Here is a 23449-nt window from a genome sequence, read left to right on the forward strand (position 1 = left end):
GATGCAAATTTCTACTCCTCCATATCCAGAAATTAAATTTTAATCCAGCAAAGCATATGGATGTTTATCACTTATACAGAACACAGAAATAGGTCCTGAATACAGGTAAACTTCATATACCTTAACTAATAACATAAAACAAAATGGAATTTCCTATTTCATGGCAGCCTGGAAGGATAATTATGTAATAAACGACAATAAGAAAAAGTCACTCATATAGTCTAGTCTTTATTGAAAGACTTAACTTCAACTGTTGTTTACAGCTTTGGCTTAAGTTGGCCAGTCATTTCAGCCTCTCACTGCCAGCAGACATGAAAATCAAGTGGTAATGGCATGAGGGGAAATACTAGTAGAGAGATCAGAGCAAAGGTGGCAGTCAGAAACACATCACCAAAAATAAATCTCAAAGTGATTATGAAATAAACATTTTCTTGCTGCCAAAGAATCTTTGCTGCTGTTTTTAATGAACATGGAAAAGGCAACGATTCTTAGGCTTAAATTGGATCAAGATAGCACTGACTTCACTCTGTGTTATAAAATAGTCTTGAGTCTGTGTTAGCTTGATAGTTGTATTTTAAAATGGTACATTTCATTTGGATAAGTAGCTTTATATTTTAAAAACCATTTAATAAGAAATATTAATAATTTCCATTAACTGAACTGAGCACATAATCTTGTTCTTTCAGATTAAGATGAAAAGACTTCAGTCACATGTTTACTATGCAGTATTTACTAGTCTGGTGTTGCAACAAGCTACTTAATTTACTGGCAGACCAAAAAAGGCAAACTGAGAGTTTAGTTCAAGTTTCACATATATTTAAGAAAAATTTAACTAGGAGGCATAATTGAATAATTTGAGTGTTTCCTTATAAAATATAAAGTAAATTTTCCATAACATCCCCCAAAGATACTAACCATGAACAAAAGAAATAAGGGTAAATTTTATAATAGATGAATGTAATAAATGAGTACTGTGGTTAAAACTAAAGTCCCATAAAAAATTTGGCCTGAAGACGAACAACTTCAGACTCTGTAAATTTTCATATTTAATAAATTTCTAAATGGGGGAAGAAGGAAAATACCAAAATTACTGTGGAGACCAATTTACAAAACCATTATTTTAAAGCTAATTATAAGACTTCAAAAGTTTAAAAACCAGTAATTTGTGGGTGCTAACTGTATCTTATAGTATAACTGTAAAGAGTTTTTTTTTCATTTTGGTGCCCAGACTTCAAAATATTTCAAATACACTGCCTAAACATTTGCACCCCCTAGCTGTTAGAATTCAAATAGAATTTTTCTTTTACATTCCTGTTATGATAGAAATTTGAGGCAGATTTTATGCACATGGCCTGAAAAATACCTCAGAATCAAGTGTTAATCTTACCCAATCAAATCATTTACAAACTCTGCACTCATACAGCTCAGGTTCTGTTCAGACTTGTCATCCCATGCACACTACCCACAAGGAAAAAATTAATTAAAAATAAAAGTCACAACTCTGTGTACTATTTAAGCTGAATATCCAATTATAAATTGGTACATCAAACTGTCTAAATAAGATGTTTTAACAATCTTGTTAAAAAAATTCTTGGGCAAAATATATCTAATTTTAAAAAACACCCCAAGATTTTTTAAAAACGCTTGTACTATACAACTTATAGGAACCTTGAAATAGGCTTACAAGGTTTTAATCAAGGTATTTACATACCAGATGATGTAAAGCAAAAAGAGAAAAAAGAAAAAAAAAATCTAATTTCCAATGACATTTTAAAATGTACTAATGCATCAGATTTGTATGAAATTAAAATTAAGGCTTTTTCTGTCATTTGTATAATTTTAATCTTACATAGTAGCCAACCTTGGAAACGTCAGTCTTAAACATTCTTATTCATCCACTGCATTCAATGCAGTGGAGTGTGTTAAGTGTTACTTCAAATAATTACATTGTTGCTACTTCTATGTTGAAGCATGCTTTTAAAACACTGTATTCAATATTTACAATGTATATCATTTAAAGTTCATGTAAAAGCATAGGTATGCCTGACTTTAATACAAACACCATACTTGGGATTTTCCCCCCCAAAATGAAATGTAGTTTACTACAGTTTTAATTATGAACACTTTTTAAAGTTTTAAAAATATGTCTTAATGTGGACCACCAACATTTGCTCAAGTCAGACAATGCTGTTCCTTATTTAGGTTACAAAATTTCTTTTATCAGTCTGGTTTCAGTTTCTTTAGGCACAGAGAAAGTATTTCCTCCAAAGCGACTCCAAAATCATGCATTTCTTCTCAATATCACTTTTTTTTTCCTGCTGACTTCGAATGTGGTCCACCTCGGGGGAGGGGAGGGGAGTATCAAAATTCAGGATGAACTTATATGTGATTCCCAGTTTTTCACGATCCTCCCTTTTTTGCTCTTTTAAAAACACAGTGAGTTAAAATACTGAACAGCAAGATAAAAATGGAATAGTATCTAAGAATCAAAATGTATTACCCATTTCTCCTATTATATCAAAATTTGTAGTCAGAATTTTTTATTCACTTTATTTTAGTTTTTATACACAAAGAAAAATCATGTTCATATCCATCATGAACAAAAACTTAAAAAGGCAGAACTAGAAGACATGTGTCCTTCACCAAAGCAAAGCTGTGCTAAAGGTTCCAAACATTTCAATTTTTAAAATAAATATTTTCATTTTCCGATGTCTACTTTCATGTCTTCAGAGTGTCACAAGGAAATTGAAGCTATCATGAATTACATTTTGTTTAGAGTCCCCGCTCACTGTGTTTGGTAACTGGCCATGCCATATCCAGCTTGGTTGGGAGGAGGTATTACAGGGGGAGGGGCTTGTCCTTGGGGAGGCTGAGCACCAAATCCACCCATCCAAGCAGCTGAAGGTGATTGACTTGGAAGAAAGAAAGAAAAAGAAAAAACTTCAGCCAACACAAATAAAAAAATCATCTATACATTTACACAGAAATCAAGCAGAGCCTAATCACAGAATAGACAAGAAATCAAGATACTTACAACAAAGAGCAAAGTAATAAATGTTACATATCTAGCCATATATGCAAAATGTTTTAATATTGTCTTAAATTTTTGTTTAGACAACATAATGTTGTCTGATAAATATCTAAAAGCTGATTTTAAAAAAAAAAATAACAAATGATTCAACACATCTACCCTCCAAATACTGCACACATAGTAAATACGTGTATCAATTTATAAGCAATTTAAAAAACACATGTTTACACTGGAAGGGGGAGGAGCAACTGCTGAGAATAAAGATCTAGGCTGGCCCAGGGGGAAAAAGTATAAGGAACAACGCAATTGACCCATAAAACAAAAAGGGTAAGCTGCTTTGTATTAGATAAATCTTGGGAGACTTCTCACACAAGGTAATAGGCATGAAGCATTAAATTTCTGAACATAAATAAGACAAAAGATCTTTTCCATACAAAAGTAAATAAGTAGACAAAATGGTGTATTAGAAATATAAGTCAAACTCTACCAACTGCTCACAGAGTGAGTAGGACACATCAAATGCTATCCCAACCTCCCTTTCCACCTAGATTATAAAAAGCAAAGTTTTAGCATTTTTCATAAGGCTTCTACAATGTTTATAATACCACATAGTTCAATGTATTTAATTTACAAAGATTCTCCCCAGTAAAACATACTTTTAGATTCCTTTTGCTGGAACTTCATCTGTTTCTACACTGGAAAAACTCAAACAACTTACTCTACTCCAAATCCTTGTTGATTCCATGGCTGCCCGTATACTCCATAAGGCGGTACTTGCCACCCATTTGCCATATACTGTCCATACTGTTGTGGGTTTCCATAAACTTGGCTCCACTGGCCCCACTGACTATAGTCAACCTAGGAAAAAGCAAATTACTGTTTTAGGAAATGAGTAAGAAACACAGTATTTGAAGAAAGTGGGAGACAAGGAAGAGAAAAACTAAGTAAGCACCCTTATGTGAATAGGACTCTGTTATTTATCATTGTCTAAGTTTATTGGGGTGGTGACACCTGTGAAAAGAAAGTATTAAGATTCAGTTAATACCGTAAAATAATCACTTTTGAAATAGCATTAATAAAATCAACTGAAAGCAGCTATATGCTTTATTTTTTGTTTGCTTTCTTTTACAGACTTTCTAAAGCTCTTATGTAGATATGTAAGATGGAAACCTTAAAAAGTGCTACGAAAAATCGAATTACCTGTTGAAAGTTTTTAGTCATATCAGGAGATTCTTTACCCCAATAGCATTTAACAACATGTCCTTCAATTGTAGTACCATTCACCGAAACAATGGCATGAGCCGCACTTTCGTGGGTAGAAAATCTGAGAGGAAGAGAAGGAGGTTTTTTTTAAAAAAACTTAGTAATACAGAAACCCCTTAGCTTAAACCTATCAACTTGGTATTTTCCTAAAGCACATCATGTAGGCAGTTTAAAGTTCTATATTGCAAAGAAGTACTAAATTAACAAACACATACTTGAGGGGATCAAATAATATAACTGAAGGGAATGGATCACATGTAAGGTAGAATTATACCTGACAAATGAATAGCCCTTTTCTGGAAAAACTCTGATTTCCATAATTTGCCCAAATGGTGAGAAGGTCTGCCTCATAAGCTGATCTGAAAAATAAACATACAAAAAATGTAAAAATATTTAAGGTTCATGTTATCAAGAAATTACTACTAATGATGATGAAGCTCCACAGAGAAGGGAACTAGGAAAAAAGATTCACTATACCTGTTAAGCCAGAAGCAATTCCTCCACAGTACACAGTACAGTTTTTTGGACTTGACTGGTTTACTACATCTTCAAATCTCAACTGCTTAGTGTTATCTGTATGTAGAAAGAAAGAAAAAAGTGTTGACGGTTATACAGCATTATAAAATGGGTTACTTAATACTATAAAGATATGAGATATGCCTCACTGTGGGGAGAAACAGAACTTTTTTCTCCTTGACACTATTGATTTGACCTATGAACCGAGCTGGTTCACAGCTTCAAATATACTTACATCAAAGCCCAGTTATTTTCAGATAAATATATGGAAAATTAAATGAGTCTTACAATGCTAACAAAGTTAAATTTTAAGAAATGAAGACTATACGAATAGACGATTCTGTGAAGTGCCGTTAAAAACACAAAAGCAGACGCAGCTTACTTTCTTGTGTACTTTTAGGTGCAGGTGGTTTACGTGTGGCCCAATTGGTTCTGATCTGACGGCCACCCAACCACTGCCCTCCCATATGCACAATTGCATTTTCTGCATCCTGTGAAGGAAATAAGGAAAAGAGCGATTACCAACACAGAAAATAATGGTACACAAGACTCACTAAGATGAAATAAAATGTTGGCATTTCTGGATACAAAAATCTTATCAGTAAGTGACTCATTACAGCAATGTTTATTTATACATTTTAAGATACTAGGAACAGCATTTAAGCATCAAGGGAAATTTATAATTCAAACATGCAAGGAGAAAAATCACAATCCCACTTATAACCAAGAAAAGGGACACAGTTGTTTTTAAATATCTTGTTGATCTGTAACATAACATTTACTGTAGAGTATCTAAAAACTCTTGATATTATGGTCTAAATCATCTTATCCCTTACCAAATCTACATTTTAATAGCAATGGATTATGATTATGACAGGGCTTCCCAGGTGATGTAGTGGTAAAGAACCTGCCTGCCAATGCAGGAGACTAAGAGAGAAGGGTTTGATCTCTGGGTCAGGAAGATCCCTTGGAGGAGGACATAGCAACCCACTCCAGTATTCTTGCCTGGAGAATCCCATGGACAGAGAATCCTGGTGGGCTATAGTCCCTGGGATCACAAAGAGTTGGACACGACTGAAGTGACTTAGCACATATGCATACACACATGACTATGACACAAGATTTAAAGCTTAAGACAAAAAGCTTCTGCGTTGATTTAGAATGTTTTAAAAAAAACCTTCTTTTTGGCCATGCCACATGGCATGCAAGATCTTAGGTCCCCAACCAGAGATCGAGTCCATACGCTCTGCAATGGAACTGCAGAGTCCTAATCACTGGAACGCCAGGGAGTTCCCCAAAAAGTGAGTTTAGATTATAGAGGTTAATGTGCATTTGCAAAGAATCTAATCGGAAACACAACGTGACTCCAAGGCCTTCCCTCGTGGCCCAGTGCCTGGGATTCCGGGCTCCCATTGCAGGGGGCCTGGGGCCAACCCCTGGTCAGGGAACTAGATCCTGCATGCCTCTAACTAAAGAGCCTGCACGCACAGGGAAAACTAGGAATCACACGCACCACAACTAAGACTCAGAACAGCCAAAAAAACTACAACGCTCGTCCCTTTATCTTCCTGCTTCAACAGAACGTGCAATTTAGTGTTGAAACTGTTCCAAAATGTTAATATCAAAGCCCATTATATTATCTGATGTTACAGTTAATGCAAATGCTTAGATATTTGGTGCCTTTTTCTTAAATACATGCAAAAATCAATATGAATTGCCTAAAATTTCATTTACATAACTTGCTGTAGTCATTACCATCCCAGCTACAAAAATACAGATAATATAATTAAAAAGTTAAAATTGAGATTTTCATGGTTAAGACAAATATAATTTACCTTCCCTCCAAATTCTGAGGTTAGCTCATGCGTCCTAATTTTGAGTTTTATTTCTAACACATCTTACCCATACCAAGTCACAACTGCAAACTTCAATATTCTCCCTTATCATCACCTTATAACCAGCCTATCTTTTCCCATTTATTTCCAAGCTTATGGAAAAAAAAAAAAAAGAACTATGCTCTATTACTCAAACAAACAAAATCACACAATCATAGTGTTTGTTAACATCCAAAAACATTTACTGATGACTGAATTTTGTATTAAATTCAAATTGAGCCGAAAGAACGTACCAGTTTATTATAAAAAGACACAAAGCCATAGCCTTTGGATTTTCCAGTTGCCATGTCTTTAACTACTCGGGCATCCCTGTGAAAAGAAGCACAGCTAAATGAGGGAAGTGAGAGTCATCCTCAAAATAAAAACTAAAAGGAACCACACACACTGTATTGTGAGCATTTTTTTAAATAAAATTTCAGTTAGCCCTAATTAACTACAGCCATTCCTGAACTCTCCCTAACGCTTCTTTACCTGTTAGAAAAAAGCAGTAGGACAAAAACATGTAATAAACATGCAACCTAATCAAATAGCCTGTGCTTTCTAAACTAAATGCTCAAATCTGAAGATTAATAGGAACAATAGTTTCCTTTGCTAATATTCTATCGGCTAGTGTCCGCTAAGGTTTACTGGTTCTATAAATTACTGTAACAATGCTAACTACTTTACCATGCAAACTCTAAATAGTTAAATGTTTTCTGCCTAGTGATACAAAATATATGAAATATTAAAAAATTGAAAAAGAGGAAAAAATAGGAATTAAAAAGGCATACATGGCCTGTTAACAGATTTCTTTATTTTTCTTGGTCAATTCTCTACCATCATTTTGGAGTTTGGGCAGCTGTAAATTTTGAAAAATTGACATTTTCAGAAATTTAAGAAAGGAGAATAAAAAACTAACAACAATGCTAAGCACACCAGTACGAAAACAACAGATTTACACAGAAATTTTAGTGAGTAAGTTAAAATGATTGGAAATATAGAACTCCACTGAATATAGAATGTTAAAATGTAAATACTAAAATATGTATATATAAATAATGTATAATAATAATAAATAGAAATGAGAAAAAAATCTACAACTGAGTTCCAGTGTGCACAGTTCCTTGCAGTTAGCCTTCAAGATCCTGTCCATTCTTATGAGCAATTCTGCAAAATAACCAGAATGCTATTACTTTTAATTGTGACTTGGACTTTAGAAAAACTGCAGGTCTCAGGTATAAATAAAGATTGAAAAACAGCAACCTGTATTATTTTTTACACTGATTTTTAAAACAGTACTACTTACCACATTTATTAGAGATTAAAAAGCAAAGCAAATATCAAAATAGAAAATTAAGAATTACATCTATCAAATAAAATCTACAGAACAACAAACTGTAGAGAGAAATATTGTTGTTCTTAGGTGAAACATATTTTTGTAAAGTACTAAAACATTTAACTTAAATCTACAGGAAATAAATACATAAAATAATGTGATTTTAACTAGATAAATTGTGATAAACATTTTACAGAACTTGTAACCACTTTTAATTTTCCAATATATTAGATCAAGTAACAATACAGTAAAATCTGAGCATAAACTTTGTTTAAAAAAATAAATAAACCACAATTTGGCCCTAACTAGCAGAATCAAACACCATAATCTACTAATTAATCCCACATTTATGGCTCAGACATTGAAACATTTTCATACTGTAATAGTGCTACTTTTCAGCTAAAATATCAAAACACATTTATCATTATAATAACATATACATTTCTAATTTCACAATATACCCAAGGATTTCCCTACTTTTCCCCACTTACAAATTCCTTCTATAAAAGTTTAATACACAACGCAAATCACATTTAATTTTGGTTAACCAGTATCTTTAACAACCAAATTTTGAAAACACTTGACAAAAGCTAGACTTTATAATAGGCATTACCACCCAAACATCTGCTTTAAAGATAACAAATAGAATCACTTAAAATTTTTTCACATGTTATACACAGGATTAGATGAAAACAAGACCCCAAAACATTGAAATGACATTAACATTTTCAACAACATCTACTAATCAAAAAAACCAAACAAACAACAAACAAAAAAAATCACACTAACTAGGGAAAGAAACTCTTAACTCTGATACAAGTTCATCATATACACTTTTGCCTATTGCTATTGAATATAGTATTGATTATGATACTTACGATATTTTACCAAAGGGGGCAAATGCTGATTTGATATCTTCTGTTGTGATTTCTGGACTCAAATCTCCAACAAACACGTGGAAATGATCTGAAATCAAAGCATTTAGTAATCAAATATTTAAGAAGTCAGGGACTAAACCTTTTTTTAGGCAACGCTAAAAGGAAGACAAAGCCCTGTGTGAGCTGGTAATGCTGCCAGGGTAATTTCAGAACTCTTCCGTAAAATGCAGCAGGAGTACTTACTGGAAGTATCTTTTTTCTGGCTACTTGGTGTTGTTGCCCAGTTTACTTTGACCTCCTAAAAATAAAGATTATATTTCATAAAATTATTAGGCATGTCATTATGATTCATACCACTTACCACTTATTAAATCATTTATCAAGCAGAATGAATTTTGGTAAAAGCACTAAGCTGAAGAAAACAAAACCATCACTTGGCAGAGCTGAGTATTTGTTTAAAAACTTGCTAAGAAAGAACACAAACTAATCTGACATGCAGATAGATATACTCATAAGGTGCCATCATTTATGATCTTACCTTTCCCAAAATTTTTCTCCCATTCATAGCAGCTAACGCAGCAGCTGCATCTCTGTGCTCATAAAATTCCACAAAGCAATATGGGTCATTGCTTGTATGCTGCAAAACAGAAAACCCAACAGAAGAGTTGACCCTTCTGCTGTCGGGTTGCTGAGAAGAAAATCCAGGAAAAAACATTACTGATAGCTAGGAATGTACGAGGTGAGACTGTATAAGCTTATGAAAGCCTAACACTTTACAAAGCCGAACACTTTATAAGATTTACACCTATACTTGGCTTTGTACCTCAGAATATTGTTGTACTCAAGCAGAACTACAAAGCAGTAGAGAATCATGACTATCAGTATTAAATAAAAATATAGGATTCTGGTGAAATGTTAAATATAAAACAGAAGTTTATACTAAACAAAACAAGCTCAGATCTGAGAGATGAGGACCACGCCTTACCACTGCTCTCCTCTCCCAACATTATTTTCAAAGGGATGAACTCTATTTAAGCATCATAATCCTTCATAAACTGTATCCCATGACTATAAAAAAATACAGAAATGAACCAACTTTACAAACTTTACTCCTGATCGAAACTAGGATTAGTACTATACATGATGAAACAAGATGATATATTTCTCTGGATAAGGAAGGAATAAGAATGGAAACTGAAAAATTTCAGATTTATAATCAAGTGTTGAAATGAAATCCCTTTCAAAAGCTTTGAAAGCATTGGAGATTCTATACACTTTGAATTTGGCCTTCCAAAGACCAGAAAAATGTACTAGTGATTACGAAAAGGTTTTCTGAAAATGTGTCTGAATAAAATATTCCAAGGCAAAGCTATGATTTTACATCAGAAAATGCCAATATAAGAGTGTCTAATACAACACCAATAAATATTAAATAAACAACAATATAAAATTATCAACAATAACAAAAAAACACAACAATATAAAAGAAAGTACCTAAATTATAGCAACTATATCACTTATGAACCAAAATGGAAATCAATTTTTGTAAGACAGCAACCTACAATGAACAGCTATACAATTGTACAAATATGTTTTATGTAGGCTAAAAATATTCATCACTGTTCAATGTAAAATACACTAAAAATAATATTTAAAATATGGCAATTCCAGTTGCACTTACAAGGGATTAAAAATACCAGATAAAATAAAGCTCTTTTCAACAACCACTGTTTTTCATTCCAGGAAAGTTTTAGAAGAAAAATCCAAAATAAGACGTCTAAAACAATAGTGGTGAAGCAACCAGAAGGCATTTCCTTGAGGGAAAAAAAGTGTAATCGTTAATACTGACAAGAAAACTGTGGGCTCTCACACAAAACCCTACTGTAGCCACGTGAACGTGAACTCTGTTGTACTTGCGAGGCAGAGAAAGGAAACCGGTAAAGGCTCCAAAGAGAAGCACACATTCAAATTCCTTTTGTGAAAGAGGTGACATTTACCAGTAACATTCATTGAAGAAAGGATCTCAAGTAAGATGCTAAGTCTGTGCTAGTCAGCTTTCCTCTTTATCCTACCTCTTTTCCTGATGGTCTCAAAGGAAAACGTGGATAACTAGTAAAATGTACAGGAATCCAATGGTAGAGTATAACTGTGACAGGCTTCAGGTAATTAGTCTACTTGTGCATACTGACTGCAGATTTCTCTAACTAGCAGTAGGTCAGATCCCATTCAATGTACGCACATACATGTGTACACACACTTAGATATTCGTATCACACTGCATTTCATCTCACTTAAGACACCATTGATTTTTTTTGTCACTGTCAGAGATGTTAAAATTAAATTTTAACATTTGCCTTAGAATTGGTAATGTACACTTATTATAGTATATGGAGGTGGAGCTTCCCAGGTGGCGCTAGTGGTAAAGAATCTGCCTGCCAATGGAAGAGCCCTTAAGAAACTCAAGTTTGATCCCTGGGTTGGGAAGATCCCCTGGAGGAGGGCGTGGCAACCCACTCCAGTATCCTTGCCTGGAGACTCCCATGGACAGAGGAGCCTGGCAGGCTACAGTCCATGGGGTGGCAAAAAGCCAGACACAACACAGCATCTGAGCACACACATACACACATGTATACAGGGAAAGCAGCTACAGTCTAAGATAAAATATCTAAAGTAGAACATCATAAGGGCAAGAAAGAGATTTCTCACACACTGAAATGAAACTGATGAAAGGAAACCAATACTCGGCAGTGGAGTTCATGGCCTTTGAAAGCGTTCCATTTACACCACTACCAAGGGACGCTCTGGGGGCTTCCCTGGTGGTCCAGTGATTAAGACCCATGCTTCCAAGGCCACGGGTTAGATCCCTAACATACCACATGCTGTGCACCCAAAGGGGAAAAAAATTTAAAACTGACTGTGTCTTTACCTTGATGTTGTCACCAATTTTTGTTGGATGACATAAATATCAAAGCAGAGAAATATGAGACTTTAAAACTATTTACAAGTTCAAGTGTAGGAGTTGTACAACATGGATAAATTATGAAAGTTCACTTCAAACCCTTCTACCCTCAAGTGGCTGATTGTGCATTTAAGTTAATAATAAAAACAACAACAACAACCAACAAATGTTTCTCAAAACACTTTCTAGTGACTTTCCACTTTCTCACATTCCATTCTTTCCTAAACACACTCCAGTCAGTTTCTAACCCAACCACGGCAAGGAAATTTTGTGCTGAGCTCACCAATGACCTCTCTGCCATCTCTGTGATCCCTTTTCTTCCTCATCTTGACTTTCAAGCAGAATTCAACACAGTTGACAACTCTCCTCCTCTTCTAAATATTCTCCTCTAGATTGACCATATGCTCTTGGTTTTCCTATTTCCTCACTGGAAATCTTTCTGAAGGCATTTTTCCCTCTTAACTCAAACTATCACTGTCACTAAGTGTTGGGGAAAGCCTGGCAAGCTGCAGTTCACAGGATCACAAAGAGTCGGACATGACTTAGCGGCTGAACGGCAAGTGCTGAGATGCACCAGGGCTCGCACCTAGGCCCCCCTACTCTCTCCTCTCTCAGCGCTATCTCTAGCTCTACGAACCACATCTCATCCAGTCCCATGGCTTCAAATATCACTGCAAGCCAGTATCATCAGCACTGGTCTCCCCAGAGTTCCAAAATATTTATCCAACTGCCCATATATAATGTCCATTTATTGATATATGTCTAAAACACATCTTAAATTTAACACTGCCAACACAGAGCGTGATTCTCACCACTCCCCATCCATCCTGTGCCCCCTTCAGTCATGTTCATTTTAGCAAATAAACAGCATTACCACCCACACAACCACAAACAAGAATCTTAGGGGGTTTTCTTGATGTCTTCATTTCCCTGTGTCCCATGGCCAATCCAGTCCTATTGACGCTGCGTCCAAAATTCATCTCAAATTTATCTACCTCTACTTCTGTGGCTACCACTCTAAAGAACAAGTCCCCCACAGCATCTCTTACCTTGACTAGTGAAACAGACACAGCTAGTTTCCTTCTCCTTCAGCCCCTTGCCCCCTACAATCCATCCTCCCTACAACAGTCATTTTCCAGTCACCTTTAAAATGCATATAAGACTAGAGAAAATCCAAGCCCCGCAATGAAGACCCAGCACAGCCCCTCCCCCGAAATCAAACAGGAATACTTTACCACCCAACCTAAAGCCCCGGGTGCAACCACAATAAGATCCAAGCACCCTGTCATGGCCGGTACTGCCCTACTGATTCCAAACCCTGCCTGCCTACTCATTTCCCATCATTCAGCAGGCTCCAGCCACCCTGGTCTTTGGTTCCTCAAACACCCAAGCTAACTACCAACTCAAGGCTTTTGTATGGGCTGTTCCCTCTGCCTCCAGGTCTTAATGTAGGCAGCACCATCTTGTTATTCCCATCTCAGCTCAAAGAGGTGATGATTTCTGACAGCAATCATTATCAGGCTGGTCCCATACCCAACATCCACAGTCTGAAAAAGACTCATTTGATCCTTTAAAATTTGGCTGAGTCAACTGACGAGAGAGATTTCTGGATCACAGACCATAACCAAAAAGCCTCAACATTCAATTAGACAACTTCCGTTCCCATCTCCTTATGAACCTTTATTATTACATTCACAAAACAGATACCAACGGCAGCAGGACGCCTCCCCTCACCACCCAGGCTACACGGCACCAACACTCCACTCATCATCACGGAACTGTTTCATCTCTTCAAAGCTCTTATCCCTATCCAGAATCACCGTTCACGGTTTTCCACGACAGTTTACTGTTGTTGACAATACTCTCATTAATATGTGAACTCTTGGGCACCCTGCTGGTCTAGCTCTGCAGGATGTTCCCAACACTCTGAATGGTGCCGAGTACAAAGGAAATGTGTGATGACTGAAAAGAGAGAATGAGTAATAATCAAAGACAGGAAGGAAAGAAGAGGTAATACACCAGACAGAGAGAAAATTACTGTTAGGTAGGAAAGGAGACCAAAAGGCCACTTTGCTTTAGAGGTTTTAACAGTTTCTCCCATCTGAGGACATCACACAAGCTCCTCAACACAGCTCTGGCCCCTGATGAATGCTCCTGCCTTATCTCCTGGCATCTCAGAAGACGAATCCCATTCCAAACTTAACCATGTTATGGTTTTTATTTTTCTCTCAATCTCACAAGAACTCCCACTCTCTGTCTACCGGGCTGGATCAACATTCTTCTACCTGGATTCCCTTCTTCCTCAGATTCCTATCTAGCCAGTTTCCACTACCCTTTCTGAATCCTCCAAGAACCCTCCCCTGACTGGAGACTATGTGGACCCATATGCTCCTAGAGCACTGGAAACCGCCAGCTTCCCCAGCATTTGCTATCCTATTACCATTCGTGCCTGTTGACGCCTCTGTCTCCCTCATTAGACTGGAAAATTCTACAGGGCTAGGAACTGTTTTATTCACCACTGTATCCCTAGCACTTACCATGGCACCTGGCACAAACTGAATAGTCCAAAAAAAAAGAAGTGTTAACAAATAAAAAAGAAGAAGAGAATAAACTGAAACACAAGTCACTGACCAGCAAAGTATAAAAAGTAAGATTTTGAGGGGGAAAAAAGGAAAATAAATTAACAATTCAATTCAGACTCCTACCTTCATCAAGCTGCTCAGGCAGCATTTACTAACAATGCTCAGGATGCCTGTGTGGCACTATGGTCATAATAAGCCAATGTTCTGCACACACCACCCCCTGAAATTCAAGTGTAACACTCTTACTGTAAATAGATGAAATATCACCTAGTTTCTCAGTATTTTGAGATAAGCTCTAACAATTTTTTATAACCACCTGAAGACAGCAGCATCATGAAGGACTATTTGAAAATAAGGGCAGACACTTTGTCCTCTCGACTTCTAAACCTAATTTGTCAGTCAAAGCAAACAAGTCAACACAAAAAACACTAATCTCTCCATCTAGTAACCTGAGGCTTAAAATGATACAAATCAACTCATGTATCTCAAAATGTTAAACATTATGCTAACTGTCAGCACCTGGATCGGGGAAGCTCTTACCTCTGTGATCATTTTACAGCTTTTACAGGGTCCAATCTGACTGAATAACTGAAGAATAAGAACTTCTGTCACATCTCTGGAGAGGTTACCTACGTATCTGTATAGGAAGAGAAAAAAAACAACTATCAGCAATCTCCCTTCAGCTCTGACTCTAAAGCATTATCATTTACACATCATCTTTCATTTCAACTTCCTCTCTCCAATCAAATTTTTCCAATTAAGCCTGATTCTTTGTGTGTAAGATTAACTCTCACCTAGGAAAGCATAACTTCTTAGGGCACTAAAGTATCACTTCAAAAGACTTTATAAAGAGCAAATCAATGTGATTTTGCACCCCAAAGCCTATATATCATTTTCTCGTCTGTTAGAATAAAAATAATAATTTAAACCAGTCTCAAGAAAACTACAATGTTTAGATGTGAAACACAATTCAAAATAATGTATAACACACACAGTACCATAAATATTGACTCATTAAAACACCCAATCATAGAGGGGTATCAGATATAAGGTTAGTTTACCTCAGACCCTCAACCAAAGCAATTACGTGAACAGAGAACAGAATCAAAGTTATAGCAAAACACACAAGAGATTGAAGGATTTTTTTATGTCTTGGTAATAAGACTGTCATTGATGGTATGTCTTCATTATTTTGTTTCAGGAGAGCAGAGTAAAATAACAAAATTTCCTCGCCTAAAATGCATCAGAATCAACAAAATACATCTTTATGTACATAACAAAGCAAATATAAAGATTTTCTGAATAGAAATTCAGAAAAAATTAAAGACAAATTCAGGCATACTTTTGACTATAACATATCTAAAAATTTGTCTTTTTAAAATTACAAGTTGAATATATATATATTGTTTAAGAAATTTAATATACAGGTTAAGTTTAAAAGAAAAGAACACTGCCACTCAAAGATGACCACCTTGTATCATGGACCTATCTCAATTTAGCTGAATAAACTTTTTAAGTCTTTCCGGTACTCAGTGTATAATTCCTAAAACTCACATCTGTTATGATCCTCATAAACCAAACAATATTTGTAAAAATTAAACACTGTTTCTTCTGGAAAGGAAAACAAGCTTTATTTTCCTAACTGTAATATATAACATCTGGAAACGATGTATTGAGACCAATATAAGCCTTGCATCTACAGTTGCCAGAGTTTAAGTTGGGACACTCTGAAAGGGAAAACAAGACTGAGAAAGGTAAGGTTAAGTGTAAAAGAAGAAAATCTGATTAAGAATGAACAGCAATTTTCTTGTTTACCTAAGAATTTCATCGTAATGGGTCCTAATAACTTTAACACACCCTAAAAATGAAACCTAAGTCCAATGTTACTTGAATGGAAGACTAAACAAGTGACCAACTGGTTGAGGTCCACTATGTTACCTTTTTTGTTACATTTAAAGAGCAGACCCATGAGTAGGCTGTGCAGGACACACTCCCAGCAGTAGTGAAAGGTTACAGACTTTTGAGCTAGCCAGACAATCACCTGTCTCCTTTCTTTTTTCTTTTAAACCCATAGGGGTTTGTGAGTCTGAATCCTTGGAATTTTTTATACAAGGTAGACCTAGCTATAACCTTGGTCTCTGAAGTGTTAAAACTCATCTAACCTAAAATAGTAACAGTTAGCTCATTTCTAAGTGGAGAAGTTAATGGCAACCCACTCCAGTATTCTTGCCTACAGAATCCTATGGACAGGGCTGCTGTCCATAGGGTCGCACAGAGTCGGACACAACTGAAGCACTGGAGAAGGAAATGGCAACCCACTCCAGTGTTCTTGCCTGGAGAATCCCAGGGACAGAGGAGCCTGGTGGGCTGCCATCTATGGGGTCGCACAGAGTCAGACACGACTGAAGCGACTTAGCAGCACCAGCAGCAGCAGCAGCAGCTCATTTCTAAGAGAACAGGAGTTTCACCTATCAAAGCTAACTAGTAACAAAGTAAAAAGTATTGCTTTTATGTAACAAATTGTAAATGATTTAAATAATTTTAAATTTGTATGAGTGTTTAAACATCTTTCCAGGAAAAACTCCAATGTTACTTGAATGGAGTCCAGGGTGCATGGGCATCCTGTTTCATAGGATCTTTATTTCAAGTCCATCTATTTCTCATCAATACAAATTCTGAAGAATTTCTAAAGGCACATTTAGATATATTAATTTACATTTCGAGCAACAAAGAGCAAAAGGTTAATTTTAGGATGTCATGAAATACTTAATAGAAAAAGTCCAGTTTTAAAGTTTCCTATTTTTCAAATATTTTCACTAAAAGTTCAGTGGTAAAGCAGCAAACTCCAGAAGCTAATATAAAAATGGCCTTCCATAACCACATGTAAGACATCTAAATCTGACAGGATAAAAAGGATACAATTCAACACATAATTTCACCTAAATTATACCCAAATCTCAAGACTGCCTTTTCCTTCACTCAGAGTTCTGTAATTCATTTATTGACAGTTGCCTTCATCCTCCATACAACTTAATACAAAAATATCTTGTAACTTTTAAAACACTATACTATACAGCTTAAGTACCGTGACATTATCATAAAGTTTCTGTCCCAAAATAAATACTAACAAAAATATTCAAGGCTTGATCTGGCAAAAATATCACGTCTTGGTAGTATACTGAAATATTACCCTTTTTCCTTCTAAATTATACGTCATTTCTACACTTTCTTTCTGCTTTGGTTATGAGGCAGTCAACATATTCTAACATTCCAAGGATTTAAATATAAAATTTCTACTTGAAGAACACAGAATAACAGAATAAGACAAATAGCTCAAACGCTCGTACCCGACAATTAAAAGAGAAAATACTTAGGGAATTCTGAAACATTTTTTAACTCAAGGTGGGGAAAAAGCATACGTTAGGTCTATTTTGTCTTCTAAGAACAGGAACTGTAGGAATTAACACATTAAAAATGCAAAATGGTGTCTATCCCTAACATCAGGGTTAAAATCAAATTTGAGACTAGAATTTGGCAGTTTCACAGTAGGCAAAAGTCCACATTGCCAAACTACTTCCTATGTCAAACTGCGCAGAATTTTAAGAACACCATGCCTTTCAGAAGACTAATCACACTTTCCATCGCTGACTGTGCTCTCACTCTGAAAAGATTAGCCCTACAAAGGTCAAAATTAACAGCATTTTACACAAGATGCTATGGCTAAGTAACATTTTTGGTTTTGTTCTTGCAAATTCTTACGTAAGAGAAGATTTTGCAACAATATTCTTCAATGGGCCTCTAATGAACTGATCAATTTATCAATATTTCATTTTAGGAAGGAGGCAGGGCAGAAGAAAGGTACAGGACTTATAAGTGAACTGACCAACTACATAAGGAATATCAGCACACACACACACACATTTTAGAGAAACAGAATACGATTAAATTGAATGAGAGGCTTAATTTAATTTCAGGCCCAATACAGCCAAACCCTTGGTAGAGTAATCAATTTTATAATAGGATTTAATAGTATTTACTTCTGCTATTGCCCTTGGATGGTCAGATTATACCCTAAATCAATGGTTTATTTCCTCCTTTTGACTGAGTCTCTATAAGGAAGAAAACAGCCTACAAGATGGCTCTGCACACCATGTATAACCCCAGATCCACAATTCCTATTCATTGTGGTACATCGAATAGATGAAGAAAATGAAGCTACAGTAGAGCACAATTACCATTTAATGCTGTATAACAGATTCAGAAATACCATGGATCAAATCACTGCACTCAAAGTTACCCACAACACAAATCTGAAATGTGAATCCTACAAGGCAGGTGTTGGGCAGTTCACTTCCAACACCAGTTTTACACATAATTTTTCTCATTTGTTTTTTTAGATCCCAAATTACCCAATATATATTAGCTCCCCCCACCTCCCGCAAATGTCAAATGAGAACAAAGAACATCAGAAAACAGACCTTCAAAGCAACTATATGACAAACTTTAGGCTCAACATCAAAGCAATTCTATATCACTTTAAATACCATCAAATAAATTAGTAATACTGTAGGTAATGAATATTTAAAGACCTACCTAGGCTATAAACACCATATTGTTTTCTGATGATAGAACCATATGTCTTAGCTTGTGTGTGTCTGCAGGAAAAAAACCTCACTAGTAACACACAGGCATTTTAAGGAAACAGTTTAAGATAAACTTTGTTAAGAGTACAATGTTTTAAAACATACCAACCACTTTAAAGCCCAAACCAAAGATCACAATGTAAAATAAAAGAAGGATCTCCATAAATAAACAAAACCCCTACTAGATATCAATCTCTAAAATCACCTTCAAATTTTTCATCATGTTACTCGTATCTAAAAGAACCTTTTAAGAATACGTAAAATATGCATTACTTTTATTAAAATCTGACAAAAATGTAATTGTGAAACATTTGCTTTTATCTCAAAATTGTACGTTTGAGGTTTAATACATATATATATATATAAATCAACAGACCACACCATGTATGACCATGTCTGCCTATATATAATTTTAAATCAATCAGGATTTCTTAAAAAACGGACTTAATATTAAATTTAGTGAAAAGAAGTAAAATCATTGTAAAATAGTTGAGTACCTCTTACGTTCCAGGCAGGGGTAAGACCTAGGAAGATGTAGCAGTCCTTGTCTAAAAAAAAAAAACAACAAACCTTCCCATGGAGAAGAGTGGGAGCAGGAAAAAGGAAGAAGAGCGAACATGTGCTGACATCTGACATGCAGGCACAACCAGGCTCAAGATGCTTCAGTACTTATATGTATACATGTCACATTTTTAGACAGCTGTAAACATACTGAGAAAGAACAGGAGTTTGGAGAAGGTCGAGGTAAGAATTCTTAAGTGACAAGTTAGTCTGTGGAGTAAGGTCTGATAGAGATGGAAGAGAAGGCAGATGCAAAGTAGTTATATGAATTAAGGCTACTGCAATAGCATTTTATTTCGCATGATAAAAACCAGGAATTCTTCATAAGAAACAGATACAGTGGAAGTGAAAGGTGCCTCAAGAATTTACCAATTATTCAGAAGCTATTATGATGCAATGATGACATTTCAGAGTTTTAAATACAATGTAACTTTTCTCTTTGTTAAATACATGCTTGCTAGGCCTAAATTCAGCCTTCCCAGATGCTTCCTTCCAAGAACACATTGCTAACTAAATCCCAAGTCTTGGCTTCAACAGATGTCAAGAGGACAAATTTCAAGCTTGTCCCAATTCTCTCTTCTGGGAAAAGACAGCAGAAATAGAAGACAGCACAAAACACACACTGAAAACTTCTCCTAAGCAGGCTTTTCATCCAAGCATTTGATGTGCTTAAGCTGGCCTCACATTCTCAGAAAGAATAGCGGATACTTTAGGGAGACATTAGAGAAACAGGAACAAAAAAGTGTAATCTCCCCCCTCCCAACAAGACAAGAAGCCAAACTTGTACCAATATTGAACACAGATATCTACCTTCTTGACAGAACACACTTTCCTTGCTAGGAGTACAGAAGAGAAACTGGTCAAACTTCTGAGTACCGATCCACCTTCGTCTATTCCCCCCAAAGTAATGTCCCCAAGTAGAGCCAAGTGGACTATGATCCTATCAATACCAGGCAGAGAGGGAAGAGAAAACAAAGCAGCGACCTGGCTGACTCCCTGCACCGGAGGCAGGTGTGCTGAGCTTCGAAACGTTAGGAAAACCCAAGGTACCCAACTTAAACATGTAACTAGGAATTACTCACACTTCCAAAAAAAAAAAGGGCAGGAAAAAAAGAAAGGAGTGCCACACTATTTGCAAAGGAATGCAAATGCTGAGTCATTACTTCAGTAGAAAGGCAAGGAAACTCGAAAAAGCAATTCGAAGATGAAATTCATTCATTACGCTGGGCTTCAGATAAAGAGCAACAGCAAGATCGAAGAAAGAGCGCTCAAAAGACACACATCGAAGAGCCGATTTAAAAAAAAAAAAACAAAACACACCCCTATTTATCCAACTCTGAAGGTCTCGACCCAAAAAACAGATTAGGAGGAAATAACACCAATGAGAGCAAAAGCAGTTTTAACAACTGGTTGTCAGTTTAGCGTAGGTAGCGCTCAAAGTAAACTTCATCATCCAAGAAGGGAAAAGATGCTCCGGCGGCAAGAGGCATCCCTTTCTCACTCTCAAAGTAGCGGGCGCTGGGCGAGTGTTTCTGACAGCGTGGGCGCGGGCACGTGGGGCAGAGTAGGGGCTAGAGTTGCAGGCGAGCGTCCGGCTTCCTCCGGGAGTTCAACTTAGGGAGAAGAGCCGGCAGCGACTGGAGCCGGGGACGTGGAGGGCGCGAGTGCCGATTCCTCGCGACCCACAGTGGGAGGTGGCTGCGATCCCACCCCCAGGCCCACCCCCACCAGGCCCGGCCCCCATAGTCGGGCGGGGGTTGAGGGGGGACCCGCAGCTCCCGGCCCAGCCCAGGGCTCCCAAAGCAGACGGAGAGCAGGAGCTCTCCCGGGCCTGACAGGCTCTGCCGTGCAGAAACCCAGCTTAGGAAGGGGGTGCAAAGAAGGGAGCTAGAGGGAAAGGTCGAAGCGAGCCCCGGACCCCAGGAAGTGACTGTATTTGGGGGGGAAGGGAGGGCTTCCCTTCCAAGGAAAAAAGGGACAGATGAGGAATGCACTTCGCGTCCGCGCCACCGCGGCCAAGGATCCACCGAGAAGTCCCAGCTTCGGCCCCGCACTCCTGCTCCCCTCCCACAGCGTCCCGCGGTGCCAGGCGGTCTCCCAGCGCCTGGTACCCCCTCCGTCTCGGGTACTCACAGAGTCCGGGGCTGCCCGTCGTCTTCCATCATGGTGGGTGCGACGGAGCGATCCCGGGACAAGGGGGAGGGCAGGGCCGGGGAGGGGAGGGGGTGGGGAGGAAGGGGAGGGGGGCTCCGGGCACCGGTTGGGGACAGAGGAAAAGGCACCGAACCCTGCTCTCGGGCTTTCTCCCCCCAGCCCGCTCCGGACACTGCGCTCCAACCAGGAGGAGCAGGAGGAGGAGGAGGATGGACAAAATGGCCGCCGCCACCAGCCAGGCAGGAAATGGGGCAGAGCGCAGGCGCGGCCCGCCAGGTCACTGCTCAGGCCGGCGGCGACGACCTGCAAGGGGGATCGCTAAGAGGGGAGGAAGACGGGCCGCTGAGGGAACCCGGTGCGGTGTCACGGCGAACCACGTCGTCGCTGTGCGCCGGCCGGTCGGCGAAACCCAGCCAGCTCGAGTCAAAAGAAAAAAGAGAGAACCTCCGGGAAGGTGATGTGTCTGTGAATTGTGGTCCTAGAAATGAGAGAGGGAATCACTTCTCCAGAGGACTTCTGGGAACTGTAGTTCAAAGGAGACGGCCGGCACCAGCGGGGCGCTGGGACGCGGAGAAGAGACTTCTGGGTAGTGTAGTCGTCTGTGAGGCGTGCGGCGACCAGGAAGTCGGTGTGCTGGGAGGGGAGCGGGGGGGGGGGGAAATAAAAGCTACAGTAAGAGGCGGGGAAACGAGGTGGGGGAAAAGCCCCGTCTCGGAGGTAGACTACAAGTCCCAGAGTGCCTCGCGCTGGGGGCTGTCCTAGCACTGCTCCTGGCATTTTAAAGCTCTTCTGTTGGCTCTGCGGGAGCTGCCGCTCCGCCTCCATCCAGCTTGAGAGCGGTTTCTTCAATTGCGGCTGAAGTCAGTGCTCTGACTCCGCGTGGTGTCCGAGCCCTCAGGGGCTTTCTGACCCCCAGTATTAACCAAAGCGGCCGGCCTCCTGTCATCAACCGCTACCCCGCGCGACGGGCGAAGATGATAGAGTGGACTTTGGACCCGCGCTGAGCTGCAAGTTACCCTCACCGGGCCCCACCTCCGACTTTCCCAGCTGCCAGCCGCGTCCTGTGGGCGCGTTTTCCCTCAAATAGGTATTCGAGCCTGGGTTGGCGGCATGTAAATTGCTCTGGGAGTTGTGCTCAGTCGTGTTCGACTCTGCGACCTCTGTAGCCGGCCAGGATCCCCTGCGCATGGGATGTTCCAGGCAAGAATACTGGAATGGGGTTGCCATTTCCTCAGGGATCGAATCTGCGTCTCCTGTATTGGCAGGCGGATTCTTTACCACTGAGCCACCAGGGAAGCCCCAGGGGAAATGGCTTTACAAGTTTCGAAGATCTCTCCATCCGAGTGTTCACTAGTCGGATAAGGCGATGAGAAGAGCAGGGGGTTTATAGAACCATGTTGTTAAGGATTGACACAGGCTGAGGAGTTTGGGCTTTGTCTTCTAGTCCATAAAAAGCTATTCAAGGGATTTATTCTCTGAACTGGACCTGGGTACAGGACTGTATTTATCATAATGCAGTTCATCATGGATCCGTGCCTCTAACAGTCTTAGTGGCTTAAAACGACAGGAATGTATTATCTTACAGTTCTGAACTGAGTTTCACTGGACTATAACCAAGGTATTGGCAGGACTGGTTTAAAAAAAAAAAAAAA

At 38.3% G+C, this 23449-nt stretch overlaps 1 protein-coding gene across 10 annotated transcripts; it reads right to left on the reverse strand.

Annotated features, from left to right (window-relative positions):
- Window positions 1–208: 208 nt before the first annotated feature.
- On the reverse strand, window positions 209–22410 carry TIAL1 (TIA1 cytotoxic granule associated RNA binding protein like 1). Of its 10 annotated transcripts, none has more exons than XM_061403638.1 (13): window positions 21777–22378; window positions 19580–19630; window positions 14980–15076; window positions 9437–9586; window positions 9142–9196; window positions 8899–8986; window positions 6939–7014; window positions 5193–5301; window positions 4772–4867; window positions 4569–4653; window positions 4232–4355; window positions 3750–3889; window positions 209–2912 (listed from the first exon to the last, which is right to left on the reverse strand). In XM_061403638.1, the coding sequence occupies exons 1-13, from the start codon at window positions 21806–21808 to the stop codon at window positions 2786–2788; spliced, it is 1230 nt and encodes a 409-aa protein (XP_061259622.1). In that variant the 5' UTR covers window positions 21809–22378; the 3' UTR covers window positions 209–2785. The 10 variants fall into 10 exon arrangements, with proteins under 10 accessions (XP_061259622.1, XP_061259624.1, XP_061259628.1 ...); XM_061403640.1 differs by having other exon boundaries at window positions 9437–9535; window positions 21777–22368; XM_061403644.1 differs by lacking the exon at window positions 19580–19630 and adding an exon at window positions 19033–19094 and having other exon boundaries at window positions 21777–22362.
- Between the last annotated feature and the right edge of the window lie 1039 nt (window positions 22411–23449).

This window comes from Bos javanicus, chromosome 26, assembly GCF_032452875.1.
Source record: "Bos javanicus breed banteng chromosome 26, ARS-OSU_banteng_1.0, whole genome shotgun sequence".
NCBI classification, from domain to species: Eukaryota; Metazoa; Chordata; class Mammalia; order Artiodactyla; family Bovidae; genus Bos; species Bos javanicus.